The sequence below is a fragment of the Fundulus heteroclitus genome, chromosome 14, assembly GCF_011125445.2.
Source record: "Fundulus heteroclitus isolate FHET01 chromosome 14, MU-UCD_Fhet_4.1, whole genome shotgun sequence".
NCBI classification, from domain to species: Eukaryota; Metazoa; Chordata; class Actinopteri; order Cyprinodontiformes; family Fundulidae; genus Fundulus; species Fundulus heteroclitus.
Window position 1 is genome coordinate 15785485 of NC_046374.1, and position 13289 is coordinate 15798773.

The 13289-nt window shown below is 43.9% G+C and overlaps 1 protein-coding gene across 1 annotated transcript in view; it reads left to right on the forward strand.

Moving 5' to 3' along the window:
- Positions 1–12192, forward strand: part of LOC118556534 (stromal interaction molecule 2-like) — a 53949-nt gene extending 41757 nt beyond the window's left edge. The window contains exons 3-9 of the mRNA XM_036147017.1: positions 4163–4274; positions 6617–6728; positions 7444–7559; positions 7639–7816; positions 9839–10016; positions 10610–10771; positions 12187–12192. Of these exons, the coding sequence (XP_036002910.1) occupies positions 4163–4274; positions 6617–6728; positions 7444–7559; positions 7639–7816; positions 9839–10016; positions 10610–10771; positions 12187–12192 (864 nt within the window). The remainder of the gene's footprint in view (positions 1–4162; positions 4275–6616; positions 6729–7443; positions 7560–7638; positions 7817–9838; positions 10017–10609; positions 10772–12186) is intronic.
- Positions 12193–13289: the final 1097 nt, after the last annotated feature.

A 13289-nucleotide genomic window follows, 5' to 3' on the forward strand; every position in this document is an offset into this window, starting at 1 on the left:
CCCCTGGCCTAATCTGTTGTCTGAAGTTAGTAAACTGATTTATTAGCAGAGAACTTTATCTGCACAACATGTTCCCAGATAAGTCCTCACTGGAAGTCTGCTGATGAAAACAGGGGCATTTCCACATTTATTGACTTTAGTCAGGCGATATGATGCTTTCCTCCGATTGAGGTAATGAACCGTATTAAACATCTTTAATTAAAAAGTGAGAGTGATATATCCACCATGGTGGAAATAATTCTTCCCTAATTAATCCCATTGTTGCTGCTGATTTAATTATGTTATGGCGTGGAGAAACTAGCTTATATTCATGTTTTAGCATGTTTCATATAGCATCTATCAATATCTTTGTTTTGTTTTTTAATTGTGTTTAAGATATTCCTGATTATGGGGTGCACAAAGAAAACTCTCTGCAACGTATTATTTTGACAGGTCGAGAACGCCTGCAGATCTTGAACATGTGATTCAAGCGTGAGCATTTAAGTCAACGCGCGTCCTCAGACTTTTAATTTCACAGGGCATTCAGACAGCTCCTGCGAGCAAAAGGATTTTTCTTTCCATCTGTGACAGGAGGAACATTTGCAGCAGACAGCCTTTCAACACCAGGCTGCCATTATGTATTCAATGTCAAACTCCCAGCAGTCCTCCGACTCAGGCTTACTGAGCACACACTGGAGACGTGTGAAAGTGCTGCTAGGTTCTGATGTTGACTGCCACGTCTGCAGATCTGTGTCGTGGTTAATGCTTCGGTTCAGGAGTGTTTCTGCTGAAAATAAAGAGCTGATGAAAACATCCGTCACAGAGCAGTCGACACAGATCTGAAACGTCCTCCCTTAGTTGTTGCTAAAACTCTACGTAACTCAAAATCCTGATTTTAAGCATTGTTCTTGGCCACATGTGACCTATTTAGTGTTTTTCTTCCCCAAAGTTAAGTAAGGGTTTGTTTTAGGGACCTTTCATTTGCTGGTGACGTATAAAGACAGCAAAAAGTGCAAAGCAAAGGAAAAACTGCTTCTATTCCTTTAGACTAAACAATACATTTTTTCATATCTTTTATTAGCTTATATTTTTCAACCCTCAAATAAGAAATTCTAGTTTTCTCTTTACTTTTCTTTCACCAGAATATACATTTTCTAGCCTTGCTCAATGTGAAGATGAAGGAAATAGCTTAAACAGTTTACACAACAGCGTTTTCTGGTGAAAACGTTGCAGTTTGGTTGGGTTTGTACTTATGCCACACAACAATGTCGAATGTTTTCTCTGACAACGGCACACTTTGAAAACGGGTTCCAGAGCGTAATGGGTTGAAACTGTCCTGGTTTCTGTTGTCGCATAGACTGAGAAACCTGAACTTTTCTTCCACGAAATCCTTGGCTATGTTCACACTGCAGCCTGAAGTGACCCAATTCAGATTTTTTTGCTCATATGCGACCTGTATCTGATCTTTTTATGACAGTCTGAACAACACAGATCGGATTTTTTCAAATGCGACCCAGGCCACTTGGATATGTGGTCCTGAATCCGATACGTATCTGATCTTTTCAAATGCGACCTGCGTCTGTACGGTCGACCTGTACGTCACCGATACTCGACAAACGTCACTATTCTGTGTCCTGCTATGCAGAAGCAGAAAGAAAGACGACACCCATAGCGGACAATAATGAGGAGAGCAGTCAATGGAGGGAAAGCTCCGGTTAGAAAATAAATTAATGACCGCAAAATGCACGCCAGCATTATAACCCATGTTTACTTCCGCAAACACTGAGGACGCTTGCTACGTGTGACGTCATTGCGTCCTCGAGTGCGCATGCGGGACACTAAGGATGAACGCATTCAGTTCATACAGGAGATCACACACAAGTCGCATATATTTGGAAATGTGAACGACCACGCATAAAAATCCGATTTCACAAAAAAAAAATCGGAATTGAGCATTAAGACCTGCAGTGTAAACGTAGCCCTTGACTCGTGCGCAGAAATCAGTTGAAATAACGTAATGCGCAACATTATGGCTGCCTACAATTTTAAAAACCACAGAAGAAGAAAAAATAGCACAATGCTGTTTGGGCTCATCATTCTAATCGAAAATGACTTTGCGATTGCTCAAGCGCCGGAGACAGCTCCAGTTGACCAGATGTTTCGGACAAACATAGTACGAACTTAAAATAGCAGCATCTGCAGTACTAACAATTTTGGAAGAGGATGACGTCCTGGGAGCTTCATTTTTGCTTAAATTTGGAGCGCAGCGTAGAACGTTTAAATGTGAGCGAAAAGAAAGCAGTATTAGTAGAAAAGATAAGAGAGGCTGTTCTCTTCTCTCACACAACGGATCAAACGCGAGGAAGAAACTCGCTGAATCTGTGTAGAATTACAGCTGATACTAAGAAAATACATGTAGTATGTATTATTATAGGCCTATGTTTCAAATTATAACAAAAATAGACTAAAATCTGCTTCTTTTCTAAAGGTGTAGAGTCAATCGACCTCACCTACACACACACACACACACACACACACACACACACACGCACTCCTCAGATACACACAAACAAGCTGACATACACACATAAACACCGCTGCTGACAGTCAAGTAGACCACCAGCCCATTTCATAGACTTTCAGCACAGCTGTGCAGTGTGTGGTGTGTTTACGCTCATGATGATGAGGGATGTCATGGATTGTATGATGACGCTTTCATTCCGCCGGGAAAAAGCCAAATAAACGTACCTGCACAGACATCGCAGTATCTGGTTTTGGGTCTGGACTTTGTCCCCTTACCACCAACGAAATGCACAGAGCACATATTGGTGTGTCTTTGGTCACATTTTCTCCGGTAAAGCCCTCTCGCTTAGAGGCCTATGTCCAACCTTGACATTTCTCAGCATTCCTTCAGGGTTTAGGAAAATTAAAGAATTAAGCAACCCCTTAAGCAACGCCTTGTCATCTGTCCGTAGGAGAACTTTACTCTGTGTCATCTCGAACGTTTATTGATTGCAGCGGCTTTTAGGCAGTACGCATGTGCATGTTGAGTTTCAAAGAACGTAGCGCTCCTAGTGGCGCAGTGTGGGAATTACAGCGTTTTCAAGTTTCTATTTTTGAAACAAAAATGGAAAAATAGTCCCGCTTTCAGTGGATCGTTGTCGTGGGAAAAGGACTTAAATTAGTTAAAGGGTTTTTATCACGCTACAGAAAGAGGGTCTTTATTTTTAGTCAAGACCGCTTCAAGTATCTTGATGTCTTCAAATTGATCCGTGATCCTTGGTGTGCAGTAAATGAACCCAATACACTATCACGAGAAACATCCCCATACATCGACTCCTTTCTATGTTTCCATTTCAAAGTGCACTATTCTTCTGGACAATATCACAAATGACCCATTTTGCTCAGACTTTTCAGTTTTTGCTAGCTTGCGCAACAGTTCTTGCCTTTCATCTATAAATAAGTGCGCCCTCTTTGAAACCTGAGCGTTCACAAAATTTCCACAGTGATTTATTGGTTTATTGGTGTACTGTTATCATTGCCTTCAATGCAACTGACCTAAGACTTATCTGCCCGTTGTCTGTAGTTTCCCCATTTTTAATCTACGCATAAAACAAACGTTCAGCCCGATGCCGTTCCTGAGTGGTCCGACACTCATCTGTATTACAGTCACAGGCTAATGCAGGATGACAAAGAAGCAAGATGACAGAAGCGCGTCCTCTTCACACTCATCCAGGCCACACACATGCACACAGGACTCTGGGATGAATGCTTGGAGGTGTTTGGTAGTCAGTCCTGATCCTTGTTAATGCTGCTGGTGTTCTGCCTGTTCTTTTCCCTTTGGCTCTTTCTCTGCAGGAGCGCCAGGAAACGAAGAGAACACACACACACACACACACACACACACACACATACACACATCCTCACAAAGGTGGAGGCAGCACCTCTTCCACAGATCTCTCTACTTTTCTAAACCCCTAAAAGGAAGAAAGCTGAAGGAAAAACCAAAGTGTGTGTGTGTGTGTGTGTGCGAGCGATCCAAAGGCAGACTTTAAGACAAAGCCAGCTCTGGCGGGTTTTTTAATCCCAACAAGCATCTGTGCCCCCTCCTCCTCCAGATATCGCTACAGCGATGTTACCGAACAGCGCCGATGACTCAGCCTTGTCTCTCGTGTTTTTCTAGTTCATAATAGAAGACATGAAGCAGCAGCAGACCAACAAACACAGCAACCTGCACCGGGAAGACCAGCACATCACAGTGGAGGAGCTGTGGAAGGGCTGGAAGACTTGTGAAGGTAAAGCCCACGCGTCCCTGTCAGGAAAAGGAAAAACCTGCTCTGTCTTGAGGAAAGCTTTGCCTCTACCATTTTCCAGCTAATTTACCCAATTTAAGAAGTGTGTCCAAACCGAGTAGGTTTTAATGTCACCTTACATATATATAAATAAAACATGATCACCAGAGAGAAGGTGACATTAAAACCTACTCGGTTTGGACACACTTCTTAATATCCATACATTAAGTCACATGACGTGGGCGGGGCCTCTGCAGCTGGGACGTGACCCCGGTGTGTTCCTGCACATCCAGTCTAACCTGTTTAATTTGTTTGCCTTTTATGGACAGTGATGGTATCCTTTTAAAGTAAGCTTGATATGCAGCGCCGTGTCAGCGTTCCTGCATCTACTGTTTGAACGCTGCCTTCCTCTCACATCTGCAACTTTATCTGTTTACCGAACTGTTAAGCTACAATTCGGCTCAGCTTTCACGCCTCGATGGCAGAGGTTTGACAGTGAAGCACGTTTCTTTGGCATACTTAGGAACTACAAAAATATATTTTAATGTTTTAAAGGCTTTGCATTTGCTAAAAGCGTCAGGATTTTAAAGTCTTGAACTTAATTTTAGTGTTTTCCAGGTCCGATTGGGTATCAGAATCAGAATAAACTGTTGCCAAGTAGTAGAAGATGCTACATATAGACAAACATACAGCTGGTGTAAGTAAATGGAGAAATATATAGTATAGAATAAACAAAACAAAGAAAGAAAAGAAGGATTTTTCCACAAAGTACTTGAGTTAAACCAACAAAGCTCTAAAATAATAATAAAATATTATTTTTGTTTTAGCCTTACTGATAATCTCGTTCTCTGTTGCTTTAGAACTAACTTTAGATTATTCTTAGTTTTTTCATTACTATAAATTGTGTGTCTTTGCCACTGACACGCCCACGTTTTCCTATTGTGGGACAATAAAGGAATTCCTTATCTTAACTATTTGCAGTAGAAGAACAATGTGTCAGATATTTACATGTGCATCCTTCCAGGTTTGTGTTGTATAGACGTATTGCAACAGGAGAGGGTATAAATAGACTGAACTTATATAGCGCTTTTCCAGTCATACCGACCACTCAAAGCACCAAACACTAGAGCCACATTCACCCAAACACGATCATACACCGATGCACAGCTTGGTAGTGCTTGCTCAGGGTACATCAGCATGTGACACTGGGAAGGTGGAATCGAACCCACAACCTTCCGACTGCAAGACAACTACTCAACCCATCAAGCCATAGTCTAAATGTTATCTTTCCTTTCATGCTCCCTTTTCTGGATTGTTCCTTGCTTTTATACTTGCTTCCTTCCTTCAGTCATCCCTTTTTCTTCCCACTGTCCTTATTTTTTCCTTTCTTCTGTCCTATTTTCTTGGATTCATGTTGCCCTTAAATCTTCCTTCCTTCCTTCCTTCCTTCCTTCCTTCCTTCCTTCCTCCCTCCCTCCCCCTGGCCTTCCTTATGGTTTATAGTTTTTCCAGCCTCCATATTTAAGGCCCGTCCACTGAGTAAATATTCTGGCCGTGGGTCCAGAAGGTCTCTTATGATCTTTCAGTAACTCATCTATTACTTCTGTCGATCGTCAGAGGCCGCTCTTAAGGCTGCCTCAGTGCGCTCGCGCTCCTCTGCTGCCAATCCGGAGCAAGCTCTGCTGTGGTCGCTGCAAGGTTTTGTGCTGTGGAAATGGAGACAGTCCTGCTGCTTGCCGGATGCACCCTTTTCACTTTAATTGAACCCTTCTCCTTTAACTTCACGATGACGTCTGAAAATGTAAAGGATGTACTCTTTAGCAGTAACCATTTTCTTATTAAAAAAACCCCCAACGATGTCAAATATTCTGAGTGATGGCTTCAGAATATTCAGAAAACCGGAGAATATACCAGATCATCATCAAACAGTACTTGGTCGAAGTTCCTGCAGTTTTTTTCAGTGTTTCTGCCAGCCTCTGTGTTCAGTTTCAGTCATGTCTTTTTATCCGTTTTGGTGAAATGTCCAGTTTTAGTAAGTGGTATAAATGATTTCCTTTATTTGTCCAGAGGATGTAATGCTGTAAATATTTTTTAACAGCCTCTGCCTGACTGATACTTTAGCACAGTGAGATCCTTTTGATCCAAGCGGGCTGGAAACTGCAGCTTCAGCTGAAGGACGCTCCATAGTGGCTGAACTTTATTTCAGGACAAAAGGCTTTGAAAAGAATAAACATGCCAGCTTTTTAACAGTCGTGTACAATTAAAAAAACAATAATTATTTGAGTTATCTATGTTTTCGAGCTCCGTCTTTATTCTGTCTCTCTGTCTGCCTTCATCCTCACCAGTCCACAACTGGACCATGGAGGACACGGTGCAGTGGCTGAAGGAGTCGGTGGAGCTGCCGCAGTACGAGAAGAACTTCCGGGACTTCAGAGTCACAGGGAACACGCTACCCCGGTGAGTCCGGCCGGGAGCCGCCGCTCTGCCTCGGTGACCCTCGGATGAGCAAAGGAATCAAAGACGATTTTTTCTTTTGACACGTTTTAAGATATTAGGAACTGAGTGGTTTGCAATCACAGTGTGTGAGCAAGAACACTACTTCCCCAATCTAATCAGCTCTGTGTTGTGCTGCCCTCTGCTGGCCGAGAAACGCAACACAGGAAAAATGTGAGAGATGTTTTAAATTTCAGACGCGCCGCGTGGTTTAAAGGTTTCTTTTTATCCCTTGGTCTGACATTGAGCTTCGGCACATTCGGGGGCGATTATGGCTGACTTCTCCTAACTATTCACTCAATCGTGGGCTTAAGCCTTCAGCCCAGTGAGGTGCGGATGAAGTTGTAATTTAAGGACTGTCATTAAATAAACTCCAGCGGGTTATGTGCAGTGTGACCTGCTGCAGACTGCATGTACTGAGTGCGTAAGCGCACCGGGTGGGGGGGGTTATTGAGGGGTTTCGTGTTTCTCCGCTGAGCTGACTCATGAAGTGATGTCATAACCAGAGGGTTGAGTGCTGTATTCGATGCTCCAGCCGCTGATGGACGGTCCACCTGTTGGTCCCGTGTGTCTGTACAGAATGTTAAACATCCCCCCTGATTACCAGCAGGATTCAGCCTAAGGGGAAAAACTGAAATCTGTCACATTTCTAACAACTTACCGTCCGTCTGCATTTCAGAATAGCGGCGAATGAGCCGTCGTTCATGTCGATGCAGCTGAAGATATTAGACCAGCGGCATAAACAAAAGTTAAACTTGAAGGCGCTCGATGCTGTGCTTTTCGGGCCTCCGCTTCGTAAGTATGGCTGCTGTTTTTTTTTTTTTAAGGCGGCGAACCGGCGCCGCAGCACTGCTCATCCCTCTGTCCCCTGCAGGTCCGCAGCACAACTGGGTGAAAGACTTCGTCCTGATGGTTTCCATCGTGATCGGCGTGGGAGGCTGCTGGTTCGCCTACATTCAGAACAAGTCCAGCAAGGTGCACATTTCTCAGATGATGAAAGATCTGGAGAGCCTTCAGAATGCCGAGCAGAGCTTGATGGAGCTGCAGAGTCGGTAGGAGAACCAAGCAGACTAGACTGATCAGAAACACTGAACTATGCTCTGATTTAATGTGGTTGTGAATGCAAAACGCCGGATAGTGACAGGGTGCTTTGCAGTGAGGTACAAACCTCCTGAACTTCTGCAGATGTTGTTATGTGCAGCCTATTTGCTCCAGTGGATTTCATTGGGGTATAAATTATAGAGAAGTGGAAGGAAAAGGACACGCTTGTTGTTTTTTGCTTTACAAAGGATGTTCTGAAAAGCATTCAGTTGCATTTACCCTCGTACACCTAAATGAAAATGGCTTCCGAACCCCACCGGTGTGTACTTCATCCTCAGTTTAAATGCTGTGAAGGCCTCAGAGGTTTCTTAGGGAACATTAAGGAACAAACTCATGAAAACCGAGGAACACAGCGGACGGGTCGGGGAGAAAGTTGGAGCAGAGCTGGGAATAAAACAAAATCCCAAACTTTGAGCGTCTTACTCAAGAAAGCAGCAAAGAGGTCCATAGTAACTCTATAGTAACAGGTGGGGGAATCTCTTCACAGGACGGCTGTTAGTTATACGGTCCATACATTTGGCTTTTATGTAGTGCTGCACAAAATGTTTAATTACAATCATCCATCCATCCATTTTCCTACACGTTTATCCCTATTGGGGTCTTGAGGGGTGCTGGTGGCTATCTCCAGCTGTCAATGGGCGAGAGGCGAGGAACACCCTGGACAGGTCACCAGTCTATCGCAGTGATTGCAATCATTGTCTCTATATCCATGTCTGCAACAACAATGTTTACCAGTGATGGTAGGATGAAACGAGTCTACTGTGAAGAAGAAAGAGCTGAGCCAAAAAGCTCTTGTACCACTCCGTCTACGTTCCTACCCTCACCTACGAACATGAGCGAAGGAATGAGATCCAGAATACAAGCGGCAGGAATGAGCTTCTTCCTGAAGGCAGCTTGGCTCAGCCTACGAGACGGGATGAGGAGCTCTGTCCGCTGATTCTCCGCATGGAAAGGAGTCAGTTGAGGTGGTTTGGGGACAGATGAAGATGTCTCCTGAGCGCCTCCCTGAGGGGGCTTATGGGCACGTCCCACTGTGGGAAGACCCAAAACTCGCTGGAGGGACTATTTATCTGGTCTGACCTGGAACCTCCAGAGCGAGCTGGAGGATGTTGCTGGGGAGAGGTTCCCTCCTGGACCTGCTGCCCCCACAACCTGATCACTGATAAGCTGAGGTGGATGGATGGATGGAAAGAATATCCTCATCTGAAAGTACCGCTTGAATTCAATACTTGGCACAATCTTGACCAGTTGACTAGACTTTGCCGCGACTCGCGCTGCATATTTATTTACAGTGGTTGAGATGCCGAAAGCCACGAAGAGCATCAGCGGACTCTGACGAATTAAAATAAAAACCAGAGTGAGGAACATTTGATAAATCATAATCTGTATCGTTATCTTAATATCGACCAATAGTATCGCAGTTACATATTTTCCTGATATTTTCCTACTTTCGTGGTGGAATTGCAGGAAGAGAGCCATAACAAGTCCAGCAGCAGACAAGAACCAGGAAACTGGTCAGAGAGAAAATAAAGAAAATCACTTGGAGGCCACAAAACAGTCGACTCAGGCGCATGTTCATCCTGAAGAAGGACGATGACCCTAAACAAAACAGCTAAGGCTATGTTGGTTTATATCTACGTGTCAGTATGGTCCAATCCAAGGCTGGATCAAAGTCAGACTGATGATCGTAGACGCTCTCCATCTTATCTGACTGAGCTTGAGCTTTTTGACCAAGGAGAACGAGAACAAATTTCAGAATCTAGATGCAAACATGCAATATCCATGCTATACGCTCCTTATTTGTAAATAATATCAAAAACCAAGTGTCCTTTTCCTTTCAATTCACTTTTGGATAAAATGCAATGAAGTTTGTGTTTGTAAGCCAATCAAATCTGGGAAAGTTCAGGAGCCGTGAAGCCGTTTTACAAGGCAACCCAGCGGGAGCTCACCTTCCCTTCCTGGTCCTCCTCCAGGCTGGAAAAGGCTCAGGAGGAGAACCGCACCGTTGCCGTGGAGAAGGAGAACCTTGAGCAGAAGATGCGGGACGAGATCATCGACGCCAAAAAGGAGGCTCACCGACTGCGAGAGCTGCGGGAGGGCGCCGAGTGCGAGCTAAGCCGGCTGAAATACGCAGAGGAGGAGCTCGTGCAGGTGAAAGCTCCCAGACGGCGCCTGAACGCCACTTACCCGCAGATTCATTAGCAGTCAAAACAGGCTAGGCGGTCGGATTGAATATCATATGGCGCGCGCGTAAATGTGGGGAAACACGAGTCGGTGCATATGGAAATTAAATCTGAATCCACTTGATATGGTTTGCACATTCTTCACTATCTTTTGAATGATGCATTTAATTTCCAATAAGGGGAGAAGCCCCGTATCTGGGACGGAGCTTTTTGCAGATGTAAATGTATTCATCACACAGACTTGAACCCCCTAAAATTGAAAAGATTAGTTTTATATTTTCTGCCTTGAATTTTCATTTCGCTTGCAAAATACTCGCTTTGCATATTTATTCGCCTTTTACCCAAAAGCTACCGCAGAGATGTGTCTCCCGACTTCCTCTCAGCCCTGACCTTGGATTTGAGCTCATTTTTTTGACTCATCAGGCAGAAGATTTAATCAATTTACTCCATTTAAACAATAATCCCAGCCTTCTGCTGCGCTTTTCACGAATGGTTCTGTTACGGGGGAACATTTGACCGTGGATCGTAACATCCCCCCCCCCCCCCCCCCCCCCTTTACAGGTGCGAAGGGCTCTGAAGCGGGCGGAGAAGGAGATGCAGTCGGAGCGTTCGGTCCCCGAAGCGCTGCAGAAATGGCTTCAGCTCACGCACGAGGTGGAAGTTCAGTACTACAACATCAAGAAGCAGAGCGCCGAGTTTCAGCTCTACGTCGCCAAAGACGAGGTAAGCTTTTTTTTCTTTTTTTTTTAACTTGCTCTGGAGGCCCATGAGGAGACGGACCAATGCAGGTTTTGTCATCGCAGGGATTTTCTGGACTTTGCATTGTATAAATTTGAATGAATTTTGCAATGATTTGCCCATTAATGCAGCTTATCAGATGATATCAATGTGGGCATAAATGTGACTTTAGACAACTTTATTTGTCATTTTGTATTGCATACAGCTTGTAAATTGCAGTAAAATTAAATTACAGTACAAGGTGCAGCAGGGATTTAAAAGTGAACAATTTAAATGTAGACAATGCAGGAGAAGTCACAGTGTACAGGTATTTTTTTTTAAAACATTTGTATGTGCAGAATTGATTGTGCAGAGGGCATTTGTTGCAAGAATACAGCTTGTAATTTACAGTAGATTTAAAATACAGTATAAGGTGCAGCACTGAATTTAAAAGTAAAGCAATTGAAATGTAAACAATTTAGGAGAAAGTCACAGTGTACAGGTGAGTATTTTTTATTTTTTTCAAAAAACCATTTGTATGTACAGAATTTGATTGTGCAAAGGGCATTTGTGCAAGAATGCATTTAAAAACTAAGAGTTCGGCAGCATTTGTAATGCTACATGGAGATGCAATGATGCAAAATGTGCAAAGGTGTGTGACCCATCTCCAGGTAGCTGCATTCAGGTCCTTGATGTTGGACCTGAACAGAGAGAGCGATTAGAGCAGCTTCATAGCGCATGCTGTCAGTGACGGGTTCAAATCCAGCCCGCAGCACTTATTTCAGGAAATGCTTCTCCCAAAGTTACGTGGCGTTTATATTTAGGTCGGATTCTTTCACCTCCAGATCTGCAATGTGCTGCCAGAGAGTTTCAGATTACACAGTTCCTCCTAGAGTACAGGGTATCAGTAGGACGGGGGTTGCTGTGAAACGCTATTTGCCTCCGCACAGATTTCTCCTGTCTTCACATCATCAGCAGATTCTACTAAACCTATCCGAACCAACCAAAAGTAACGCCCCCGCCCCCCCCCTCACCGAATAGCTTGCTGTGCCGCCTTTGGAGGTAACAACTTCACATCACTGCGGAGGAAGTTGGACCCGCTGGTCTGTGCAGAATTGTTTTCACATTAAAGCTTTGATCATGAACAGCCTTTGGATTCAAGCCTTTACACGGACTAATCCACCCCACAACCTTCATTTTGTCTGTTGTGATTCTTTCAGAGGCAGACGTGCTGGTTTGCTTCTGAGCTTAAACTAGCTAAGTGGTGATCAGACGTTTTCTGTCTGGGATTTTCTGTGAAGAGCAGCATTTATGGCTCCATAAACTACTTCCCAGGAGCTGAAGGAGACCATCACACCACCACCCACTCAGCCGTCTTAGACTCTTGCTCCTGATGTTCTCCTCCTCATTTGCTGTTTTAGCATTGAGGAGGAGAACATATTTTCCCCGAAGGTTAAGGGCTTCATCGAGATGCTTTTTTTTGTGAGACGGGCCTTTGCGTTCTTTTCAGTCAGCAGTAGTTTCGGAGTCCCATAAAGGCCAGTTTTTGTCTCTTTTTCCGTCAGGTGAGGCCTGCAGTGCTTTAAACAATGTTCTGGGTTCTTTTGAGAGCTCCTGGATGAGTTGCTCCATGTTTCCTCCATGTATGGATCGTGGCTTAGATCAAGGCTTTTAGGGATCTCTCTCACCTGCTTCATGATGCCAGACAGGTTCTGTTTACTTGATTTCATGCATGCCATTTTGGTTTGGATCATTTATCCCTGCAATGATCTGAAAGGACTTCTTCACGCACCGTACCTGCAGCGGAGTTGGCCTCGAGGGTAGAGTCTGAGAGAATCGAACGCTTTAATCTATACATCCATGTATTAATCCGCCATTATTTTCAGTTTAAAACGGCAGCCAGCTTTTTGCACTGAACTATAGGGAGAAAATGAAACTAAATGGCTTTGTTCTAAGTTGTTGATGGCAGCCCTGATTTATAATTTAGCTCATCGTTTGGTCTGAATACATTTGTTTTCCCTTCTCGTTTCAGGCAGAGAAAATAAAAGAAAAGAGGCTCTGTTTTTGGAACGCTCCATGTTGCCCCAGCTCATCCCTGGATGAGGTGGACCACAAGATACTGGAGGCAAAGTAGACAAATCCACCTTCTGTGTGCGCTCCACTCGTTATTCGGATCTGATTCATTATTTATTTTAACCTGAATTTATCAGACCAGCTCGGTTAAGGGGGTTTTCACACCTTTGAGGTGCTTAGTTTCTTAAAATGAAACCTGGTTTGTGCTGAAAGTGGCACCCCCAAAAAAAATATCTTGTCTTAAGGAAAGAAGATTGAGAAAAGCTGTTTGAATTTCTCGATCATCGCCTTCTAATTTTGTTCAGGTCAGCAGCGGCTCATTAATCTAGGATTTGCTTGCTGTTCACTGGAAGTGACCAAGGTCAGATTGACTCGCCTCAGAAAACTGAGTCTATACAAACGTTACAGCTTAACAGAGCCAAATATATTTAAAACACACATATGGTCACAT